The 25,299-nt window shown below is 35.5% G+C and overlaps 3 protein-coding genes across 4 annotated transcripts in view; 2 read left to right on the forward strand and 1 right to left on the reverse strand.

Annotated features, from left to right (window-relative positions):
* Positions 1-530, forward strand: part of LOC144963266 (TATA box-binding protein-associated factor RNA polymerase I subunit A-like) — a 105,553-nt gene extending 105,023 nt beyond the window's left edge. The window contains exon 7 of the mRNA XM_078897138.1: positions 325-530. Within this exon, the coding sequence (XP_078753264.1) occupies positions 325-487 (163 nt within the window). The 3' untranslated portion in view covers positions 488-530. The remainder of the gene's footprint in view (positions 1-324) is intronic.
* A 3,881-nt stretch (positions 531-4,411) lies between these two features.
* Positions 4,412-16,733, reverse strand: LOC144963268 (eukaryotic translation initiation factor 3 subunit K-like). The gene is made up of 8 exons (XM_078897139.1): positions 16,606-16,733; positions 12,149-12,247; positions 11,581-11,701; positions 10,754-10,828; positions 9,553-9,619; positions 7,763-7,840; positions 5,734-5,859; positions 4,412-4,566 (listed from the first exon to the last, which is right to left on the reverse strand). The coding sequence occupies exons 1-8, from the start codon at positions 16,656-16,658 to the stop codon at positions 4,535-4,537; spliced, it is 651 nt and encodes a 216-aa protein (XP_078753265.1). The 5' UTR covers positions 16,659-16,733; the 3' UTR covers positions 4,412-4,534.
* A 24-nt stretch (positions 16,734-16,757) lies between these two features.
* Positions 16,758-25,001, forward strand: LOC144963269 (tetratricopeptide repeat protein 9C-like). 2 transcript variants are annotated; one of them, XM_078897141.1, is made up of 4 exons: positions 16,758-16,830; positions 18,642-18,953; positions 20,156-20,326; positions 21,095-25,001. In XM_078897141.1, the coding sequence occupies exons 2-4, from the start codon at positions 18,653-18,655 to the stop codon at positions 21,196-21,198; spliced, it is 576 nt and encodes a 191-aa protein (XP_078753267.1). In that variant the 5' UTR covers positions 16,758-16,830; positions 18,642-18,652; the 3' UTR covers positions 21,199-25,001. The 2 variants fall into 2 exon arrangements, with proteins under 2 accessions (XP_078753267.1, XP_078753266.1); XM_078897140.1 differs by lacking the exon at positions 16,758-16,830 and adding an exon at positions 16,944-17,156.
* Positions 25,002-25,299: the final 298 nt, after the last annotated feature.

A 25,299-nucleotide genomic window follows, 5' to 3' on the forward strand; every position in this document is an offset into this window, starting at 1 on the left:
TCTCTGTCCGAAAAAATTGTAATATCGCCTAGCAGGCATCATGTCCCCTTTTACATGTTAAATGTTGCTGTTGGCCAGTGAACACGTTTAGTGGATATTGCGCTATATAAAAACTCAATTTAAGAATTAAATAAAAACATATGTTAAGAAATATCCAATCGTTGGACAGCAACATATTATGTGATCGATGACTCGGTTGGACAAAAACATGAATATAGATCACTCCCGTTATATGATCATTTTAATTTAGTATACTTGAAGTAGAAATATTTCAGGCCAAAATTAAAATCATGAATATATTTATCTTTCTCTCTTTCATACCAGGTCTTATCAAGCTGTTGAGAAATGTTGGATGACTCGACGAGATTGGTGGCCCAGTACTTGTCTTCGAGTTGATGACAATAGTACAGAGGAACAATTAATGGAAATTAAAATGGAAGTCTTTAAGCACCTGGAGAAACATTCTATATCATCGGGTGTATCTTGAAAATTGCATGTAGGCCTATTGTATAATAAATAATAGAACATATTGTCCTTGAATTGCTTGTACTTTTTAGTGTTATGTTTTATCGTATGTGTGGTCTAGTGGTATGACACTCGCTTTCGGATCAGAAGGTCCTGGGCTGTCATCTGCATTTTTTGCCAAATTGGGACCTAAAATTTGCCAAAAGAAATCCCAAAATTTGCCAAGAAATTTGCCAAAAAGACCAAAATTTGCCAAAAAATTTGCCGAGGAGAACTAAGTGTTTCAGTATAAAATTAACATGCGATACAGAAAAATATATATATAAAAGACAATTTATTACATTTAAGGAGGCTGCATTTATTTAGCAATGACTATGAAAAAAAATTTTTCTTCTCTTTTTGAGGAAAATTTTGTCTAAAATCAAATCCCTATCTCCACTGAGTAAAAATATTTTTGAATTTTGAAAATCCATTCATAAATAAACAAGTTATGCAGTTTCAAAGGTGTCATTTATTTGGATGACCCGCAAAGAGGAAAAAATCGCGAAAATATGGGACGCTTTTTCGACCTTTGGTTGTATCTTGCGTAATAAGTGGATTAAAAGATTGAAACTTGAAGAGCAAATTAGGATGGTGTTTTGTAAAATACGGGAAAAGTACTCGTCATATTCATATGAAATTTTAGAACCAAAAAGAAGAAATGTTCATGTATTTCCTCGTCAGCGACAAAACCTCCACGCCCGGTAGTTTTAGAAATATTTTACTCCAAAGAGTAAAAATCTATTTTTAACGGTCTTCTGTTAATCGCACGAGTTTTGTCGCTTGACATAATCTAAAATGACCTTTTTTCTAACTGTGTGCCAACTTTCAGTCATATTCATCGATAAACAGCGTCGTAATTCATTTTTTAAAAATAGCATATATGAAACGGCTTCGTCCCATATTTTGACGCGAATTCGGGCAATTCGTGAGCGAAAAAGAGGCCCAAAGATTTGTGCGGGATAGTCATTGCTAATTTATTAATTTAATGAAATTACTGTGAATAGCGTTTTTACAAAGATTTTAAAGGATCATTATCCATAGAGAGTAGCTTCCCTTGGTTTGGGCCCAGGCAAAGCTGCAACATTTCTCAAGTTTCGCACTCATTTTTTCGGAATTTTGTTTTCGTTTCTTTTTTTTTCCCCAAAATTTGCCACGCGATTTGCCAATTTTCCCAAAATTTGCCACGATTTGCCAATTTTGGGAAATTTGCGAAAATTTGCGGATCGCCCTGATATTTGCGGCCGCAAAAAATGCAGATGACAGGTCCTGGGTTCGAGCCTCGCGTGGCGCATAGTTAAGTCCTTGGAAAAGGCTCCTTACTCACATTATCTTACCGTTCTCGGGTGTAAAATGAGTACCTGACCGTTAACAGCGTTGTGTTTCGTTATACAAGTTAAGCGCTTTGAGCATGTTTAGTGGATATTGCGCTATAGACAAGCTCAAGTGGTTTGGGTTTTTTTCTTATTTATTTTTATTGTATGACACAACGAAATCAGAGCTATCTGAATCCTGAACAAAGACAGAGAGCAACATGGGAAGGGAAAACAGATATAGGGGGATAAAAGACACAGCAAAAGTGACCTCTCCGCCCACCATGTTAGGTCAAGGGACCCCACCCAGGTATTAATACAGTCCACTCCGGATAATCACAACACCTTGGGATCAGCGAAAATGTTGCGATTAACCGAAGCTGAGCGTCCAGTCTACTATTGCAACATTTTACACATTAGTGGTAAACACAAACCAGTTGTTGTGAACATTGTTCTTAGCCCACCAGACTGGGCAATATGATTGAATAAAAAAAACAAACATATGACAGCCCTGTATAGATTTGTCAAGAAAAAGCAGCTTTGATGCAAGTCAACGTCTTATTCAGATTGGATTCACTTTCACTCTTTTGTACTTAACATTTGTAAGAGTCAAATAGTTCAGCCGTGATGAGAGACAATAGAGCTCTCACCAAACTCATTGATCACAATGCACAATTGTCAATCCAAAAACAAAGGATATCGCTCAGTCTCTCTTGACAACTGTCATTGTCTACCTGTTGTAAAGACTATGCCCAGCACCCTCGCCTCCTATCTAATGGCCACAGATTACATCACAAACCCATACTGCAAAGCCCCTCTTTTGTCTCTAATAAAGTGGTGACACAATACTGTAGCATTAAATCCTGCTCACTCTCGATTTTTCAACTTATCACGATTTCTTCCATGAAGAACTTTAATCATGATATTTTGTTAGATTGATTTCTTGAATTTACAACTTTTGAGGGCGAAAATTGTTGCGATTAACCGAAGTTTGTTGCAATTAACCAGTGACTTTTATATAATTCCATTTCTTGGGAAATGTTGCGATTAACTGAAAGTTACAATTATCCAGAGTGGACTGTACAGTCTGTCATTACTCAAGAGAAACATGCAACCTTTGTTTTGTAATAGTTTTTAAGAGTTTTACAGCACTTGCGACACATTTAAGTCATGTCAGCACCAGTAAAAAGACAAGATGTGACAGTACATAACAGAGAGTCAGAGAGATGATTTACAAAGAAAAAAATATCAACACTCAAAATTAACACTACACACTTGAATGTTTCCCCCTCAGCCAAAGACTACGGCTAGGGCAAACCAAGACAAAGATATAGAGCAACACGGAAAACAGATATAGGAGGCTAGAAGACACAGCAAGTGACCTCTTGCCCACCATGGGAGGTTAGAAGACCCCACCCAGTGTGACGTTTATGTTTTGTTAATCTGACACGGCGGTGTTTTGCAAAAACAAAAAATTTTAATCCCAAATTTTGCAAGATAAAAACAGCAAAACTTGCACAAAAAAAATTGCAATTAATTTTCTTACAAACCCATAATTAGTTCATGAAAGAGAAAGGGATTTGTTTTTTAAGGGTTTCAAACAGATGCAAGGTCATATCAGCGCCAGTAAAAAGGAAGAAATTGAGATAGTAAAAAAGAAACTACTCTTAATTATCTTTCACGTTCTTCACTAGCTATCAAAAGAAAAAAAAAAAATTTTTCTCTTCTGCAAAATCAATTTTAAAATCGCAGACTTTGCGACAATGCAAATCAGTGATATTTTTCGATTTTTTTTTGCGGCCGCAAACGATACAAAAAGCTGCCATGCCAGGTCAATAAAACGTGTGCACATCACCTAGTGAACTAGTGTTATTTGGTGCACACCAAAGGTGCCAGATGTGCAGAGTTCCCTTATTTCATTAAATTCCACTTTCCAGGATGTTGTCATTGACTGAGACAATGCCATAGGCTATTTTCAGTTTATTTATTCATTGTGTCTTAGTCTTAGAACATAAGGACACCCTTTTGACAAATTTTTGTGTGCTCTGAGCCCTTATGCAGATAATATGGAGAGAAAGATAAAGGGAGTAAATGTCACTCATAAATAAGGGAACAACACAAAACAAACGACGTTTCGGCCTTTTTCGAGTAAACACAATATCTATATATATATATATATATATATAGAGCGTTTTATAGCGCAATATCCATTAAATGCGCTCAAAGCGCTTTACAAGGGGTCCCTGGTCAACAGCAACATTTAACATGAAGGACGGGACATGACGCCCGTTAGGCGATATTACAATTTTTCGGACAAAGACAACGCTGTTAACGGCCAGGTACTCATTTTACACCTGAATATGGTGAGAGAATGTGAGTAACGAGCCCTTTCCAAGGACTCAACTATGCGCAGAGCGCGAGGCTCGAACCCAGGAGCTTCCGATCCGAAAGCGAGTGTCATACCACTAGACCATATATATATATATATATATTAGATTGTCATAATAATGCAGGTGAAAATGTGTGTGTGTATATGCAGAAAATACAGCAACTTTTATAGAATATTTAAAAAAACAACAAACAAACATCAAAAATACTCATTCTTTATCCACTTTTATTAAGCATAATTTAAGCACCCCTACATTCCAAACACACAGCTTTCATATTTGTCCTTGTTACACATGTGGTACATCCAAAAATTGAGAATTATATATAGTTTATCGTCCAGCAGCCATGATGGCAGCAACACCTGAGAAAAAAAAACAAAAAAAAACAACTTTTGGTTATAAAATAAAAAGATCTCATAATATATTTTAAAATATAACATTCAAAGCAAAGAAAAAATAAAATTTGTCAGTGAACTGGCATATACAGATTACTCTAAAAAACAAACAAACAATATTTAAAATAAAATAGTTCCATTAAGTTGCAAATCTTCTTTCATGTAACTTCAAGACGAACATTCTTCTGACTAACCGCCTAAAGAAAAGAAAAATAAATTGATACAGAATAAAATATTCTCATATTTTAAATAACTTTCTATTACCAAGTCACGACAAAATATAACAATAAGCAATTTTACTCTTCTCCTGGAAGGTCAAATTGAAACAATTATGATTTTATCGTGACATTTGGCTATTATGAACTAGTAAATGGCCAAAGGGGTAATCTGAAGGTCTGATATTCAATCCCCAGTCTGAAGATTATTTCAAAAAAAAAAAAAAAAAAAAAATTTCTCTCTGCTCGATCTCCACTGAACCATTCACACCTATTCACATTTCATACCAAAAGCCTCGGTAGTGGCAAACCTGCCAAATTGAAAATATCAAATTTAGTAATTTCTATGTCAATTTTTAGTAATTTGACAAGGAAATTAGTAATTTCTTAAATCGTGTACGAACAACCACAATTTGACATTGATGATCACTTCATTACATCATCATGCTAATGTGCTGTAGAAATGCTTAATTATCATTTTTATTGTCATTATTATTATTAATATCATTGTAGTTATTATTATTAATATTATTATTATCATCATTATCATAGTAGTAGTAGTCTGACCTATGACCATACTCTACATCACTTGACTGTTACTCTTATTATCAGATGATACCGAGCTTTTTAATGAGCCCTGTTAGAAAATGTAAATGTTGCTGCTCGAGATTTAAGAGATTTGTTTCACACCTAAGTTGAGTGAGAAAATAATAATAATAGATAGCCCAATGCTAAACTCAAGGACACTGAGCACTGCATTGATGTGCAGTTATTATTCAACACTACGGTATAATAATTTACGACAGTTTGCAAGCAATGATAGTAATAATAACAACAATAATAATAATAATAATAATAATAATAATAATAATAATAATAAAAATAATAATAATAATTTGTACTAAGCTGGAGTACTTACTGTCAAAAGATATTTTTTCTCTTATATTCTTTGTCTTGATATTTTCATCTTGATTCGTAATGAACACATAGCCATCCATCTGTTCCGTCCATCCATATTTGCTGACCCAATGACTGGCTTGGGCATCTGAGAAAGTAATTTCACGAATACAGTCACAAATGCTTAGCTTGATTATGATCTAATTTTTAAGAATAGGATGCAGGAGGTTGTTTTGTTTGTTTTTAAGGGTTTTACGGCGCTTGCAACACATTAAGGTTATATCAGCGCGAGTAAAAAGGAAGAGAATGGGATAGTAAAAAGTTCTAGAATTACAATTAAAGCACAAAAGAAAAGGTAAGACAAAGGGGAAGTGGTTCAAATAGGGAACAGATGTAGATTCCAAGAGCACACCGTCAAAGTACTTAGTTTGAGATCACCTAAAAGTCTCATCCAGACACAAGCACAGGTCCCAACTAAGAGGAATCAAATGTTTACCAATCATATAATATAATATGTAAGCTAAACATAATACAATGCATAACAGAGAGATGATTTACAAGGAAAAAAAGATCATCTCCCAAAACTATAACTATACATTTGACTGTTTCCCTCCCAGCCAAGGAACTCCGGCAAGGATCAGGACAAAACTAAGTAATCTCATTCCAAGACAATGACAGGAAACAATTGGAAAACGTGTATGGGGGGATAGAAGACACAGTATGTACCTCCCTGCCCACTATGGGAGGTCAGGATCCCCACCCAGGATGCAGGAGGGTTTCATGTTTAAAAAGAAGTAGAAAATGAAAGTTACTAGGACCAACATAACAGATTAATTGCTTTGCTCTCAGGAACATCAAATAACACCCAAAGTCCCAAAAAGATGGAATCTGGTACAGTAGAACTTGGAAATAGCGGGTTCTACGAGTCTAGGCCTGATTATTCACTATTCTAGAGCAGCCTAAAATAGTCATGAAAGGCTACTTGGTAGACTGAAGAGAGGTCTATTTGTTACAGTGAATGACATAATCAGTCAGATGGTGAAAGGGTTTGAACTAAGATATTGCCAAGATTAGTTAGAATGTCAATTTTTATCAAAAATGATTTCTTGTCATGAATGATTAAATCAACCCTTTTTGTACATCTTCGGGAAATATCAAAGCCTAATTTCACTTCTAAATGTTTTTTACAGCTAGTCAAGTTGAAAAGGTATGAAATTTGAGAAAAGTTGCTGGATACCTTTCCCAGACATCTGACCATAACTTCACGAAAAATCACCCGATTTACTCCAAATAAAGATTAAATACTCTGGGGAGCTTATTCTTTCAGAAAATGCAAATACAAAATTTTTACCTTCCGACTGATTATATCATGCACTGACACATATTATATGACGATGTTCACAAGGCAAAGACAATCCGGCAAAAGGAAGGAGAAGAGGGAAAAGCGAATGCCTAGATATATTTGTGTGTGTGTGTGTGTGTGTGTGGGAGTGAAACACCACCAAAACCCACCATTTCCATAGGGATATTGAGCTGTGTGTGTGTGTGTGTACATAATATGCCCTATGTGTGTTCATGTTCATGAGCAGAAGTGACCATTGATGATGATGAGTTAAATATGGAATGGAGTCTCGATGCACTTCAGAGAAATTCAGAAAGAGAACATAATAGTAATAGGAAGACCAAAGAGCAGTCTGTGTCCAGACATGACTCCAGTATGAGACCTTAAAATTGTAACACAGGAAAAAAAAAACAAAAAAAAACCCCTGATCCCTGCAAAAACAGTGCACTAAAATTCTTAGCATAGGTAATATATAAAATATAACAAACAGTAAAGAGATCATTTACAGGGGAAAAAAAAATGTTTGCAAAATAAAAGCAACTCTAAAAAAAAAAATGACTACAGACATGGCCCAGTATAAAAGTATACTTTCCTTTTTACTCCCCCCCCCCCCCCCCCCCCCCCCCATCCAAGTGTTTTATCCCATCAGTTATATTAAAACCTCATCACTTATCAATGTTTAGAACAGCTCGTGCACACTGCGACTCACCTGTGATATTTCCAAGGAGCTGACGCAATTTGTCTTTGCGAATCGTTTGGTATGTCGTAGCAACAACATGGCAGACAACTGAAAAATAAACGTTCATTAATAAAAGCAAAATCTGTAATTCAATCTTATAAGAGATGATCAATCGGTAATTCTGACAGGTCAAACCCATTTGCTGTGTTCACACGACATTGCACAGACCTGCCAACCCTTCATATTCCAAAAGTGGAATCAGAAAACCAGAAAATAGGAATTTGAGACAATAAAATAGGAATTTCTGTACAATGGATAATTCTGTATCAAAATAACCACCAACTTTGTCACCAAACACATAAAGACAATATTCAGGCACTGGAATGGGGAAGGGGGGGGGAAAGGAGTGCAGTTAATTTTCCTACTTAGCTCCCTTTTGGCAATCATAATTTTTAAAAATTTAAATCACTTTTTAGCAACCCCCCCCCCCCCATCCTTCTTTATTATACTTACCATTATCATCATTTTAGAAAATCAAAATTTGAGAGACAATGACGGAATAGTGAAAAAAAGAAAGAGTGAAAATAGGAATGATTCCGCCACAAGTGGAAGGGTTGGCAGGTATGCGTTGCACTTTCTAAAAATCTATCCATTTTTTAAAGCATATTGACGAGCACTTCCCTAAAAATTTTCAAAGCAGACTCCATTGGAGACTTATCAATGACCACCACATACGTAAATAAAATATGAAATTGAACGGAAGCTTTAAGTTAATAAATGAAAAGACATCATGTGGATGTTACAGGTTTCTCCTTTATCAACAAAACACGATGAATGAAAAGACAAATGAGAGATGTAAGAATGACGTAAAGGTGAAGAAACTTGTTTTTATTCACCTTAACAACGCCATCCTTGCATCTCTCATTCATCTTTGGTGTTTCATTCATCGCATTTTAATAAAAATAATGATAATAATAATCATAATAGACTCTTATAGAGCGCAATGTATCCTAAAATATGAGGCTCTTGGCGCTTTACACCAACACAAAACAATATAGAAAGTACATGACATCAAAAAAGAAATGTTTTCAAGGATTTCTTGAAAACAGACAATGATTTGGATTCTCAGATGCTCTGTGGAATGGTGTTCCATACAGACGGACCAAATTGAGAAAAGGAACTTGTTCCCGCCTTTGTATGAATGAGTGGGATAGACAAGCGGGTGGTGTCATTGGAGGAATGCAAAGGTCGGGTTGTTAAATATTTCTTTAGGGAGTTCTGTGAGTCGTTAGGGAGGGGCAGTGTTTTCCACTGAAACCCGAAACGCCACATGATCTCTTTTCATTTATTAAATCAAAGCTTCCATTCCATTTCCCATGGTCATTGATTTCCTCTAGATTCAAGCACCAACATTTTCATCACCACATATAGTGGGGAAACCTAAATCTTTCACTTCACCGCAGCTTTTCCAGTAAATAACAATATGAAATTGAATGTAAGCTTCAATTTAATATATGAAAACAGATAAAATGGACGTTTTGGGTTTCCCATTTATCAACAAAACAGGATGAATGAAACACTACAAAAACGTTTTTGTTTATTCATCTTAACAACGCCACTACCACATTATCTCATTCGTCTGTAGTGTTTCATTCATCCTGTTTTGTTGATAAAGGGGAAACCCAAAACGTCTATATTTTATCTGTTTTCGTATATTAAATTGAAGCTTACATTCATTTTCACATTTTTATTTATTTCTTCGAGCAGCACCATATACATTACCCAGCTTTCCCAGGGGAAACAGAAAAAACTATACTCACACTTTCTGACAGAGTCCTCAAAACCCACAATCCCTATCAACAAATCGGGGTCTTCTAGCAAAGCAATCTGGGGGGAAAAAAAATTATTTAAAAAAATTATACAACATTCTGCAAATCACTGATATCAATGATCAACCTTTGTATGACAATGTGTAACAAAATGATATGTCAAAAAGTGTGCATTACATACAACTGTTCCAAAGGAGAAAAAAATTACAAGAAAGAAAATTTTTTAAAAAAATTTTGATTAAAAAAAAAAACATCCCATGCCTGCCTCGACCTTTTCATAATTTTATCTTACACCAATGCCTGCTTCCTAATCTGTCCTTTTGAAATTTTAAAATTAATGTAACAGCAGCACAGACCACAATGTGGTCCCATATTTTACACCTTGACTGACAATAACAGCTTACAGCAGATTTGCAACTGGCAACAATCACCGATTTTTATTTTCATTGAAAAAAGAATAATAAAATGTCCAATTAAAAACAAACGTTTTATGGACTTCAAGATGAAAAATTTCTGACCTGTATTCTCTTACCCTTAATTGATCACAGTTTTATACCCTTCAAAAAAACTATTTCTGAATTCCTGTTACTGATATGGTGCTTTAAGAAGGAGATCACTTTAAGATATTTATCACCAAATGTTCTACGAATGTTCGACAGAGCTCATTAATCCAACAAACTGTCAGGACATGGAATGCACATGATTTTAATACCAAATTTTTTTTAAAAAACAAAAATGGCGAAACAATAAATGCTTTCAAACATTCAGTTGTCCATGCTTTGTAGTATGTATACGATGAATGAGATCATTATTATCATTTTTTTCTCAGAAATATGCTCAACAGGTCCTGATGAAAAATTATTCATAATGCACCAACTTGACCTTCTGTTTGTATATACGACTTTGTGCATTTATAATGTCCATGCATCAATTTGATCTTTTTCTTTTGACTGTTTTTAACTATTATATATTCATATTTGCAAAAACAACATGGTATTTAAAGGCCTTTTGACCTCTGTATCCCTTAATGATGATATAATCAGACCTATCACAGAATAATTAAAAAAAAAAAAAAAAATATTCATGTAACAAATGTATTCTCTATCCCTGCTATGGCTTAATATTTTCCTCAATGTCATTCTGTCATGTTGTGTTACCATATAATATTAAATCATATACTTGCAACACTCACCCAAAACATTTGAAAGTTGGCAGTTTCAAGAAACTCAGCTAATTTGAATATCTTCTTAATAGGCTCCTCAATGCTCTGGTAAAAAACAAACCCAACAACAAAAAACTCAATTATTTAAAGCATTAAAATTATAAAATACATTTAGACATTTAATAGTTGGCTTCAATACATGGTTTATTGTTGACTCGAATCATTTTTCATAACTGATCTTGTTACAGAAATCTGATTTCAACTTGAGCGAAAGCAATATTTTTATTATACGTTGTTAATAGCTTTGCTCCTCTATGTGAGTGAAATCGATTAGAGTGATAAGCACCACATAAGACATAACGGTGATTTTTCATCTGAACCACCACTTAGCGGGAAAATGTTTGACACAGTAAAAACAGCATAAAATTTCTGAAAAAATTCTAAATTCCCAGAATTAAGTGGAAGATTATCATCACTGCATACTTATCCCAGCATAGAAACCTTGCTATGAATCTAACACTAATATATCCCTGAGCCACTCTACTTCCAACGTATTTGTGAATTACGAAATGTTTATTTTTAAATTTTTGAAGAAGAAATAAAATATAAACCTCAAATAATTTTATACTGCATTAACCAACAAATATTAAATATCTACAAACAATCACGTTTTTCTCATGTAATTTTTATAGGCTTCTAGCATCTTAGTGTACTGACTAGTTCACACAATCTTTAAAAAAAAATGTCTTTTTCATGGCACATACAAGCTTTGAAAAGTGTCATAAACTTTTATATCCTTGCCCCCTTTGAAAATTAGAGTGATAGTACATAAAAGACAAGAATTTCTTGATTCTCACTTTGTTGGCTTCAATGAGACATTTGCAAAGGATGAAATCTGAGTGTGGAAGATTTGTCAGGGCTTTCAAAAGAATGACAGCTGTCACTGTGGTTTGATACAGATCTGGGTTGAATTGATACCTGTAATTAAAAAAAACAAAAACAGCAAAACAATACACAATGCCGTTCATTAATAAATTGGAAATCCTTTTAACTTTAAAATATCAAAAGCAAGTGAATAATGAATACAGAATTCTTTTTATTAAAACCGTAAATTTGATTGGAATGAAAACTCTTTTTTTGGAAACATGTCTAACTTGTTACTTTCCAGTGTTACTATGTGTCGGTCAATTTCAATATCAAATATGTGTTAAACTTTATCATTCAGTCACAAAACTTAATCCTCTCACACCCCTAAAAATTTTATTAAAAAAAAATAAATAAATAAATAAATAAATAAAGAAGAAAAAATAGATATTACAATACTAATACGACATTGATTTTTTTTTTTTTGGTTATATCTAGGAACTTTAATAAGTCACATTATATTTTAAGCAATTAATATTAATATAAGATGTTGTCACTTACAATTTCAATACTGCCAGGTTTGCCTCCAGATCGTATGTGTTTTCTTTAGCTTGCATGTCAACATATCTCTCCAATGTCTGGAGGTTTTCTGGGTTGTACCTATCAATACCCAATTAAATAAAATAAATCAAAATAACAAAAAAGCAATGGCAATGCAATATATAAAATGATGAATCGTTAGATTGACAAATATATATTATAGAAGGTGCCAACTTGAATTTGGCTCTCATAAATTCCAAACGCCACTTGGAGGAATTTCAATGCTAAAGCAGGAATTTCCATATATATACATATATACACACAAAAAATGTAGTGGAAAGGATGACGACGAGGTAGTGTTGGTTTAGTAGTCGTGGAGGTTCAAATCCTTTGTGATCGCTAGGGGTGGTAGAAAAACATAAAAAACAAAGCAAGGCTAATCTTAATTCCGGGAATGGAACCCCCAAGGCAAGAAGAAACGAGGTCATCCAAAGCAGACCTGGAGGTAGATTTGTGTGTCTCCAATCTTACCTGGGGTACGGCAAAAGTCTGTGCCAAAGACAGAAGAAGATGAAAGAGTGCTTTTGAGGCCCTATGCTTTGCCAGGAGCCAAGGGAAATTCCTACAAGCAAAATGGCGACTGGCGCAGTTGGTTCGATTAGAAAGTGACAGACTCAGTACAGCTCGTTTCAAAATGTTATTCAGCTGTACAAAAGTTGTAGACGACCGCAACCAATTTAGCTCATTCATTTTTTTCCCTTTGTTTTTTTTTTTTTTTTGTTTGTTGTTTTAGGTCTCTTCCAACACAATTGAGGTTATATGAGAGACCGCTGAAACAAAAAAACAAGCAATCTAACAAAAATAGTACAAATGTCAATCAAAATCATAATCTAAAGATATCATAAGCTAAATTATAAATAACCAAGAACAAACAGGCAGAAGATTTACAGGAAAAAAAATATCCCCTGTCAAAAATACAATCACAAACCAAAGAAGCAGGATAGGCTAGTAAAGAGAAGAAGAAACGACATCACTATCGGATCGTACACCCATGCGAACATCATAGGTATATGATTCAAGGGTGATGCTCCCATCCAACCACCCGCCCCTTTGTTTTTCCTTACCGAATCATTTAACATATCAAAGTGATTATGCGCAGTAGTTGAAGCGCTCTCCTGCCTCTGAAAATGAGACTTTGTCCCCTCACTGAACACAACACTATTTTCTGTTCAAAATGGCTTGAAGTTGAATGAGAGTGTGTTAGTTTGAGAAGGAAAGAAAAGGAGGGATGAACGAAACATTTTGTGTGACTGAGAATTGAATTTTGAACGTTTCAACTTTTCATTCAAGTCTGAAACTTGACAAGATCGTGTTTTGTTTTGTTTTTGTTTTATCCCAATCCAAACCATGAAATTTCCCCTGTCCCCACCTCTCTGACTTGATAATAAATAAATAATTTTTTCATCTTCCTCGAAGTCATGTGATTTAGATCCTTTACCAACTAATATTTTGAAATTATGTCTTCCTGAATTGATACCTTGCATAACTTATATTATAAATCAGTCACTTTTCTCAGGACAAGTCCCAGATATCTATAAACATGCAATTGTAAAGCCTCTCATAAAAAAGCAAAATCTTGATGTAAATGACCTTAGTAACTACCGTCCCGTCTCAAATCTGCCATTTCTTTCTAAAATCCTTGAAAAAGTTGTACTCAGACGTCTTTCACAACATCTCCATGAAAACAATCTATGGGAAAAATTTCAGTCAGCTTATCGTTCTTACCACAGCACAGAAACTGCTCTGTGCTGTGTTGCGAGTGATTTGCTTGATGTTTTAGATAAAGGTTCTGTTTCTCTTCTGACATTGTTAGACCTTTCGGCGGCGTTTGATACTATTGATCACGGTATTCTCATTAAACGACTTAATGTAACTTTTGGCTTGTCTGGGACTGTCTTGCAGTGGTTTGAATCTTATTTAGATGGCAGAAAGCAACAGGTTATGATTTTAGATAAACTTTCTCGTCAACATACATTGTCTTTTGGTGTTCCTCAAGGCTCTGTTTTGGGTCCAATTCTTTTTGTTTTGTATACTTCTCCATTATCTAATGTCATCACTGGTCATGGGCTGCGCTATCATCTCTATGCAGATGATACGCAACTTTATGCTACTGATAAAACTAAAAATCTCGAAAATATTGTGAAACGTGTGGAAGAATGTGTGACGGATGTGAAAGTGTGGATGGATGCAAACAAGTTGAAAATGAATGAGTCAAAAGCAGAAGTGATGATTGTGGGAAATAGAGGGCAGTTGAAGGTGAATGATGGTCTTAATGTGTTGATTGGGGGTGAAAAGATCAAAGTTTCAATGACTGTGAAGAATTTGGGTGTCTATTTTGATTCAGAAATGAAAATGTCAGCTCACATTTCTGCTCTCTGTAAATCTTTATACTTTCAATTGAAGAAAATCAGTTCGATCCGTCAGTATATTGCAATTGGAACATGTGAAACATTGGTTGTTTCCCTCATTTTTTCGAAACTAGATTATTGTAACTCGCTGCTTGTCAACTTGCCTCAGGCTTCTATTAAACAATTACAACTGCTGCAAAACAGTGCAGCAAGATTAGTTTTTGGCAAAAAAAAAATTTGATCATGCAACCCCTTTGTTGGCATCTCTCCATTGGTTGCCCATTGAAAAGCGCACATATTACAAAGCAGCGTGTCTTGTTTATAAGTGTTTGGTTGGTATAGGACCGGCATATCTCACAGACCACGTGGTCATGTGTAAATTTGAAAATTACACTTTAAGATCATGTAATGACCAAACGAAAATTTCGGAAAAAAGATCAAGAACAAAATTTGGTGATAGATCGTTTGCTTGTTTCGGCCCCAAGATTTGGAATGAACTGCCACGTGGTCTGAGGGAGTGCAAGTCTTTACCTACTTTTAAAAAGAATCTCAAGACACATTTTTACTGTATTTGTTTTTCTTGACTCAATATGAATCTTTGATTTGGCTATGAATTATTATTGTTGTTATTTGTTTTGTTTTGTTTTTTTCCACTTAAAATTGATATTTATATTGTAAAGTGCCCAGAGCTTGTGTTTTACACGAGAATGAGCGCTATATAAATGTGTATTATTATTATTATTATTATTGATCATTCGTTCCCATCTTGAGATCTAACAACCTATCTGTCAGATTACTTTAATGAGAATAGTTCCGTCCCTGTTTATTGTTTTATTTACCGTTAGTCAATGATATTTTATAAAGGTTCCAGGAATCTCTCTCGCTCTCTCTCACACACACACATTCTCGCTTTTGCTCATGACTCATATCTCTGTGCTCCTGCAAATAATAGAAGTCACCATCAATAAACTACCTCTACTACTACAGCCACCACCACATCACCATATTTACCACAAAACTAGATATAGCAACCACCACCACCTTTACATCATCATCGATACCACTGCCACTACTACAACCACAATCTCATCATCATCATTCAGAGTTGCCAACCCCATCTGATTAGAATGTGTACAATGGGACCTCAAAATGGGGGAGATTTCATAAAAATGGGTACAATCCTGAAATCGATGGAAACTAACCATTGTGAAATTAAGAGGAAGGTATACTTTCATAAAGTCACACCGCACAAGCTCAATTGCAGCAACAATGATGTTCCCAAGACTATAATCCAATCCTTTCAGAATTCTACCTCCCAGCATGAAGATCATAATTGGTCAAAAAATATACGAATATCCACTTGGTCACCAAGGTTTCTCAATAGGCTAGTAATAATATGAATAACATCGTACATTGAAAATGGGTACAATCTTGGGGGAAATGCGTACAATTCTGCAATTTTTGCGGTAGGTTGGCAGCTCTGAACATTACTACCACTACCACAGCTACTTCCACATTGTTATCAAAACTACAGCAACCGCCACCCCCATTACATCATCATCACTCCCCTCAATCCAATTTCATGTTTTTTACCAGCAGCGGCTAGGCTAACTCTACCAGTTGGGGTTAATATCGGGTGAGAATAGCGAGAAGGGGCGGCGGTTAGGAGGCTAACCCTGACCCTACCTGCTGTTACTGGAAGAGTATGAGTAATCAGTAGAAGACAATAGCGTAAGAGTAAGACAACAGAAACAGTAGAGTTGAGTAGGAGGCTTAAGGTATCTATAACTCTCTAGATAAGATTGATCTAGATCTAAACCTAGACAGATGAAAAAAGCACGCCAAAACATCGAATAAAACTCGCATTATGAATGATTGACAGACAACACAAGAACAGCTGGCAAGTTCAAGAGTAAAATTTATGATGATCATCAACAAATGAGGGCAATTCAACAGAAAAGATAGTCCAGATATTGAAGTCTGTTGTAGCAGATAACGGGACAGGGAAGACATGTGTATTTAAATCTTCAAAGACATGATAATTTTTTAAAAAAATATACTGTAACAAACCTGTCTATTCCTTTTAACAAAGAGGCAACGGTGGCTCGCATGGCTTCGGCCATTTTTGTCGGCTTCGGGAGGTAAATAAGAGAGAAAGATGGGCACTAACCGATAATTATTTACTGGATCGATATACATATCGATTCTCTTTCTTTTTCTTTTATAAGAATACAAACTGAAAAGTGTGTAAAAGCACATATATTTGATATTCAGAAAGATCAGTATAAAGATGGGGTAAGAAGAATATTCTGTAGAATGCAATTTATGTACATACATAAACCATATATTCCCATTAAGCCTTAGCAATATATTGTGGCCACAGAATAAAACATCGATTATAATTACTCATTCCATTCATGGACATCTTCTTTGAAAAAGTAAAAAATGGTAGAACATTTACATCGACAACCGATTTTACCAGGAATTGGAGATAGCGAGGAATGTTCACATTTCCTGTAGTCATCTCAGCTACTATTTAGACCAGACACGATCTTGGCTGCATTTTCATTTATCATTTGGGAGTTTACAGTAAAGTTGATAAATCTAGTCTGACCAAGGAGGTAATGCAAATAAGATAAGAGTAAGAGTGTTAGGAACGTTTTGATATCCGCTTGACAGAGTCCCGATTCCCACCAAAGGCCAAAGGCAAAGGCCAACAATCCGATCCCAATATCTATTTAGACGTTTCTCTGTATCTGTATCTGTATGGTTGGCGCTGAAGAAACCAATGGTCTGGTTGTATTTCAGGGCGTCCTCGTTGGGCGCGGGCCCATGTCAGTCGGGCCTTGAAATCGTTTAGGTGTGGTGCCATGATGACCAGTTCATCCAGCCCATTCCACTCTGAGATAGTTCTAATGAAGAAAGAATTTCTGTAGTTTTGTGTTCTTGTCTGTGGGATTTTGAAGCAGTTCGAATTGTTTGTGGCGTATCTGTCAATGGGGTTTTCGGTTATGTGGTTGGCGAAAGTGAGTGCTCGGATTTTTCTTTTGTTTGGTCGTGGCGTGAAAAAGGAGTCTGCCTTTATTGATGGTATTTGATCTGTTATTATCTTGAACATGAATGACAGACGGGTTTCTTTTCTTCTTTGTTGGAGGCTGATGAGATTTCTTTCTTCTAACATTTTTGTCATGCATCCTGGGGTTCTGCTGTTATAGTTCCCAGTTATGAACCGGGCGCCTTGTCTCTGGACTCTCTCAAGTTTTTGAATATCCTTTCAGGTAGGGGTCCCAGGCAACTGCGCCGCATTCCAATTGTGTCTCACAAGTGCGAGGTAGGTGTTTTGTTTGCATGACGTTGGGGCGTGGCTAAGATTTCGGCGGAGAAACGCGAGGGTGCAGCTCTTACTTTAAATCATCAAGGAAAACAGCGTGAAAAAGACAAGATATTACCAGTCATGAGGAGTGCAGAATGTTTTCAAAAGACTCGACTTGATTATTAATTTATAATTTATACGAGGTGGAAATTCGGACTCTAAGTCCAATATGCATGTGCAGATACGGGGGTGGGGGAGACACCAGACAGTGGACAGAGGGTGGAATTGATAAAGAAATCGAAGAAGAGTTCAGAAAAAAATCTGTTATGCCCATATCATACTGACACAACTCATACCCGTAGTTCGGCCTGTGGAAGGATTGGTGCCTGTCTCACACTACCATAATATTTTTTTTTTTCGTCCTTTTTATGGCGACATCTTGTTTTGTTGATAAGCAAAGAATAATTTATAGTTTACTGTGGTAGTATTACTGGTAGTGGCAAAGTGACCGAGTGGTTAAGGCATTGCACTATTACCCATAAGATCCCGGGTTCGAGCCCACTTCAGGCACTTTCATCTTTTTCCTTGGTCAAGATTTTTAACTCCCAATTTGCTCACTTAGGAACAACACGTGTGATTCCTGTTGACATCAGACAGCTCGTTTGATGGATTTTCTATATTCCTTCATAGAATGCCTATGGTAACGGTATCTAATTGTGCCATGGCAGTATGGCAGTAGGTTATAATTTTTTTAAAATAATAATTATTTGTTTCATTTATTTGTTCCATCCAGCATCAAGGAAAATGGATAAAACGTCAGCATCAAATATACCCGATAGCTTTAAACTGTCTGATGAGGAAAAAAGACAAAAGATAAGAGAATTGAAAGAGAAAGGAAACCAGGCCCATAGGGAAGGAAACTTCAAGCGAGCGTCAAGAATTTATTACAACAGCATCATGTACATCAAGGCTCTAAGTGTCAACTGTCCTGACATTTTGGGTCTAGATTCACTTCTTAACAGTAGTGAAGCCTCTGGCAAGGAAAAAACAGTTTTGGATGCCGACACAAAAGTTTTGATATGTGACTGCTACAACAATTTGGCAGGTAATCATTGCAGTTTTCACTTTAAACAAGGTTACCAATTTTCCATATATTTACGGAATTCAGTATGTTATAAACCCTCAGTATATTTTCCAATCATCTGCTAAATGGAAAAAGTAAGTACATAATTTCATTTCAATGGAGTTCAGCACTCAGAAGAAAAAAAAAAATTAAAAATTGAGCTTTTATATAGCACAATATCCACTAAACGTGCTCAAAGCGCTTTACAGGGGGTTGGTCTATGTGTTTACGTAAAAGTTCAGTAAATTTTTGCCTCCTGAATTGGCATCCTTGTTTAAGAAACATTGAAGAATTCAGTTTTTTTGTCACACCTTGTTCTAAAGTCCTTTTGTTTACTATACTGCAAGTATCGCCCAAAGAGTAGAATAAGGTAAATATCTTTCTCCATTCTACATTAAGACAAATGGTCATAATCAAACTGATAGTGTTTTACTCGTGCAGGCTGATGATGTTGATTCTGACCTGGCAAAATAACTCATCTGCTAATAAGAATTTTTTTTGTGGTTGAAGTTAGAACAATATTAAATATTATCTTAAACTGTACAACACTCATTATTTCTTGTATGAAGAACAAAAGAATTAATTTGAACATTTGGTGAGAGCTTTCAGTGGGTTTGGAAATAAATCTGAATACAATATTACTGTTGTACTTATAACACAGTTTTCACATTTTGGCCATAAAAGTTTTATTTTCCATAAATCGATCAATTAAAACAACCAAAAAAAAAAAACAAATAAAATCTGAGACAAATATTAGCAATATATATCTGTATGCTGGTATTGTAGAGATCATTATTCCTTGGAAAAGACATTTCACACTACAATCAAATGAAGTACACACTACATTAACACCTATTTTTATTACGCTTGTCTATATGCACCAAATTTTTATCCATTATTTTTTGATTTGCTCATTCCGCAAAATATTTTTGTTTACAAGCAAACTCTTCTATTTGTTTGCATTTCAACTTTGTATTTGCTGGCTAGAATGCAGAATACTTTTCTACCATCTGTCTTGGATTTCAAGTGATGTATTTATATGTTTAATGTCTTTATTATTAGCTGATGAAGGGTTTTTGGACCGAAATGTTCCATATTTGGTACTTTGTTCTTTGTTTGAAGCTGTTGAATTCATTTTTGTTCAAATAAATGTCGGTTATTTTCTAAGTTCTTTTTGTCCACAGCATGTATGTTGAAAGAGCCTGTACCAAAATATGAGAGAATTGTTGAATATTGTAATAAAGCCCTAGAGATGTCACCCTCCAACACGAAAGCACTCTTTAGGAAAGGACTGTCCCTGTATTCTCTTGGGAAATATGAAGAAGGATTAGATGCTTTGTCGAAAGCACCGTCCAGTAAGTAGATTTCCTATTGCATGCATAGAAATTTGGGGATCCCGATAGCTCAGTTGGTAGAGCAGACCTGCCTAGTACTATGAAAAATTCGTAGAAATACGAATTTTTGGCTCCAGCTACAGAACTGCATAGGTCTCTTTGTTGACTCAATAAATCTTGTTGAAAAGGGAATTTTAGTTCCTCAGAACCTATATTCAGGACTTTGGAGCATTTTTTGACCATGCTGAGAGCAAAATGTTTATTTCTACAGCTTTTTAAAGTGAATTTTTCCTTTTTTCCCCCTTGGAATCTACGAATTTTTGAAATTTCAAGTAGGTAGCTCTGGTAGAGCACTTGCTTCTCAACCAAAAGGACTGAGATCGATCCCAGGTGAAGTCCAGATTTGAAAAAAAAATTTTTCGGATCCCCCTGTTCACCCTTTAGTGATTGGGTAGCTGGGTCTGTTAGATATGGTGGAAAGTACTTTGCAATAGACTAGAACCTAAGTGATCTATGAGAAAATAAAACTCACAAATCATAAAATTAATGGAAATTAATAAGTCACAACATACAGAAATACAAGTCCCTTATGGATAAGGCCTTCGTAGTTACAATTCAGTCTCTTATCAATGGACTAAATCGGATATCAAACGAATTCACTGAATATAAATAAATATAAATAGGCACATATGTTTTGAATTGAATCTGCCAATTAACAGAATTACCGGTCCCCTCCACCTTCCTCCTGACCCACTCCACCCCTTTCTCCTCTTAATATATTCTTTTTAGGTGATTCACAGGTGAGAAAATACACAGAATTGTGCAAGTCGGAGATTGCCCGTCAAGACAAAGAGCTGGCTTCCAGGTTCAAAGACATGTTCAAATCCAGATAACGATAACAATGATATGATAACATTTCATTATGCCACGAGTGATTCTTATTAATATCCATCTTATGTTCAAATTGTTTGACAATATCTGACTATGGTCATGCAATCAAGCATATCAAACTCTGGGTGGGGTTTCTGACCTCCCATAGTGGGCAGGGAGGTACTTGCTGTGTCTTCTATCCCCCTGTGTCTGTTTTCCAATTGCTTTCTGTCTTTGTCTTGGAATGAGATTAGTTGGTTTTGTCCTGACCCTGGCCGGAGTCCTTGAATATATAGTTATAGTTTTGGGAGATGATATTTTTTTCCTTGTAAATCATCTCTGTTGTGTATCGTTATCTTTTATTTTGAACACGATTTGTAACCATTTGAGTGTATTCCTCTTAGTGGGATCTTGTGCTTGTGTCTGAATGATACTTATAGGTGATCTTGAACTAAGTACTTTGATAGTGCGGCTATGTGGTCTTGTAGTATGACACTTTCTTTTGGATGTGAAGGTCCTGGGTTTGAGCCTCACTCGGCGCATGGTTGAGTCCTTGGAGAAGGCACTTTACTCACATTCTCTCACGGCACTCAGGTGTAAAATGAGTACCTGACCGTCAACAGCGTTGTCTATGTCCGAAAAAATTGTAATATCGCCTAACAGGTGTCATGTCCCGTCATAAATGTTAAATGTTGCTGTTGGCCCGGGACCCCTTGTAAAGCGCGTTGAGCACTTTTAGTGGATATTGCGCTATATAAAAAGCTAAAAAAAAAAGCTCAATAGTGTGCTCTTGGATCTACATCTGTTTCCTATTTGAACCAATTCCCCTTTGTCTTACCTTTTCTTGGGTGCTTTAATTGTAATTCTAGAACTTTTAACTATCCCATTTTCTTCCTTTTTACTGGCACTGATATGACTTTAATGTGTTGCAAGCACCGTAAAACCCTTAAAAACAAAACATAAAACAAGCATATCAAACTTGTATAATTGTAAGCGACAAGTTTCACATGCTATCATATCAGGAAAAAAAGTATTGACCTGTAGACAGCTACTGCGGCTAAGTGGTCTTGACACATGCTTTCGGATCGGAAGGTCCTGGGTTCAAACTTTGCTCGGCGCATAGTTGAGTCCTTGGAAAAAGCTCTTTACTCACATTCTTTTATCGTCCTCAGGTGTAAAATGAGTACCTGGCCATTAACAGCGTTGTCTCTGTCGGAATTATTTTTTGTAAAATCGCCTAACAGGCGTCATGTCTCATCCTACATGTTAAGTGTTGCTGTTTATCAGGGACCCCTTGTAAAGCGCTGTGAGCATGTTTAGTGGATATTGTGCTTTATAAAAGCTCAACTTTTAATTATTTATTTAGACAGAGATGAAGAACTTTAAATATTGTCGTATGTGTTAGAACCATGATTTATCCTAAAACCTCTAGTTATTTCCTGGCTGGGGTTCTTGGCCTCTTATAGTCGGCAGGACGGTCGCTTACTGTGTCTTCTATATCTCTATATATATTTCTGTCTTTGTCTTGGAATGAGATTATTTGTTTTTGTCCTTTCCCTTTTCGGGGTCCTTGGCTGAGAGGGAAACAGTCAAATGTATAATTAAAGTTTTTGGGAGTTGATATTTTTTTTGTTCCTTATAAATCATCTCTCTGTTATGTACTGTTATATTTGTTGTTTTGAAAGTATAATTTAAGCATTTGAGCATATTTCTCTCAGTGGGATCCTGTGCTCGTGTCTGGATGAGACTTTTAGGTGATCTCAAACTAAGTACTTTGATAGTGTGCTCTTGGAATCTACATCTGTTTCCCATTTGGACCAGTTCCCCTTCGTCTTAACTTTTCTTGGGTGTTTTAGTTGTAATTCTATAACTTTTGACTATCCCATTTTCTTCCCTTTTACTGGCCCTGATATGACCTAAATGTGCTGCAAACGCCGTAAAACCCTTACAAACAAACAAAAACAAATATGATTTATTAAGATAGTTTCCATATCATGCCATTATAAGGCATTGAAAGGATGTTTTTATCCTAGTTATCCTTTTAGAAGATAAGATATAAATCATCAATCATAAATCAAAAGCATCAGTTAGAATTTTGCAAGAATCAAAAATTTTAAAAGCAGCAAATTTGAAGTCATGGCACATCCGGTTTCTTATTATGCTGAATGGTGAAATGGTCTGACAAATGAAGCTGGCTCTAGTACTGGAGAAAAGAGATGGCCTGAAGCTGTCCAGTATCCCATTTGTATAAGCTGGACCACTTTCACTGTTCACGTCTGCGTCAGATTATGTCTTCCTTGTGATATTTCAAAAGAAGACATTTTCCTATCTCATAAACAAATCAATGTATAATTTAAATTTAAGAAATTTTTTTAGTTGTCTTAATCTAGACTTGACCTCGAGCTTTTTAAAAAAGTTTTTGTTTTGTTTAGTTTGTTATATTTTTTGTTTGGAAGGGGTGTCAGGGTCAGGGTCTTCAAGTCATACTTTTGCCAAAGACCCAATCGGGCCCATCATCCGAAGTTCACAAATCCGCCATGCCACAAGCTTCCATAGAATTAGAATACGTATATGTGTCGGCTATCTGAATCGTGTCAAGTGCTGTTTTGAATGTTTCTGTATTTTCAATATCGGTGGTTTCTGGTGGTAACACATTCCATTCGTGAATCATTTTGGACTGTCATCTGCATTTTTTTGCGGCCGCAAATATCAGGGCGATCCGCAAATTTTGGCAAATTTCCCAAAATTGGCAAATCGTGGCAAATTTTGGGACAATTGGCAAATCGCGTGACAAATTTTGAGAAAAAAAAGAAGCGAAAACAAAATGACGAAAAAAAAAAGTGCGAAACTTGAGAAATGTTGCAGCTTTGCCCGGGCCCAAACCAAGGGAAGCTACTCTCTACGGATAATGATCCTTTAAAATCTTTGTAACAACGCTATTCATAATCTCAATGTAATAAATTGACTTTTATATATTTTTTTTTCTGTATCGCGTGTTAATTTTTACTGAAATGCTTAGTTCTCCTCGGCAAATTTTTTGGCAAATTTTGGTCTTTTTGGCAAATTTCTTGGCAAATTTGTGATTTTTTTGGGCAAATTTTAGGTCCCAATTTGGCAAAAAATGCAGATGACAGTTTGGAGGAAAAAACAAACGTACATCTGTTGGTTTTTGCAAATGAGTTTGATGCTTTGTTTCCTTTTGTTTTGTATTTGTTTGGCTGTCTTTTTTTTGTGTAGTCTTGGATCTGAATCGCCGCCGATAGGTTGTTGACGGATTTGTAAAATATGTTTTTTAACCAGTTAACTGCCATACTCTATAAAAACACGTATTAAAAAAAATTGGCCAGAAATCTCGTCCTTCCAAATATTGATTGATTTAAAAGGCCCTCATCTTGGCAAAAACTCTCAAACCTTGGATTTTGCCCAGGTTTGAGAGGTTTTGCTAAGATGAGGGCTATTTAAATCCATAGATATTAGAAGGACGCAATTTCTGGCCAAATTTTTAAACACGTGTTTTTCCAGAGTACTGCAGATAAGTGGTTTATGCAAGCTTCTTTGCGTCATCTTTGAGGGGCAAATGTCATGTGACCTCTCATGTGTAATTGATTACGTACATATCAAGCAAGCCAATCTTTAATTTAACTGAATATTGATTTAGTATTTAATTTTAGTTTTTATGTATTTTTCCTTTTTTTTTTTTTTATTGCTGTACTTCTTAACTTTGCTTTTTGAAATTTTGCAGCAACGAAGCAATTTTTTTTTCCTGTTCTATTATGTTATAGTTTTAACATTTTGTTCTTGAAATAAATTTTAATACCAATTCAAATGATTTAGCTTCATCTCAACTTTTGAATGTCGGTTATTTTGTCTTGAAAATGAATGTTGGGCATAGTGGGTGGAATTGGAACGGTTGCCTCCCTTGGTCTGTTCCTTCTCCATCATTCATTTCTCCACACCATTACATACTAATATCTTGAAAATATTAAAGTGAAAATTTAGGGAGCAGGCACTGGTGTAAGATGAAGATGTGAAAAGGTGTATTTGAAAGAAAAAAAGAAGATAAAGCAGTAAAAAACCATCCCAAAAACTCTTGTCTGCTAAGATTAATAATTAACTAATATTAC

Source organism: Berghia stephanieae, chromosome 1 (assembly GCF_034508935.2).
Source record: "Berghia stephanieae isolate SIO BIC M18660-M18661 chromosome 1, UCSD_Bste_1.3, whole genome shotgun sequence".
Classification (NCBI taxonomy): Eukaryota; Metazoa; Mollusca; class Gastropoda; order Nudibranchia; family Aeolidiidae; genus Berghia; species Berghia stephanieae.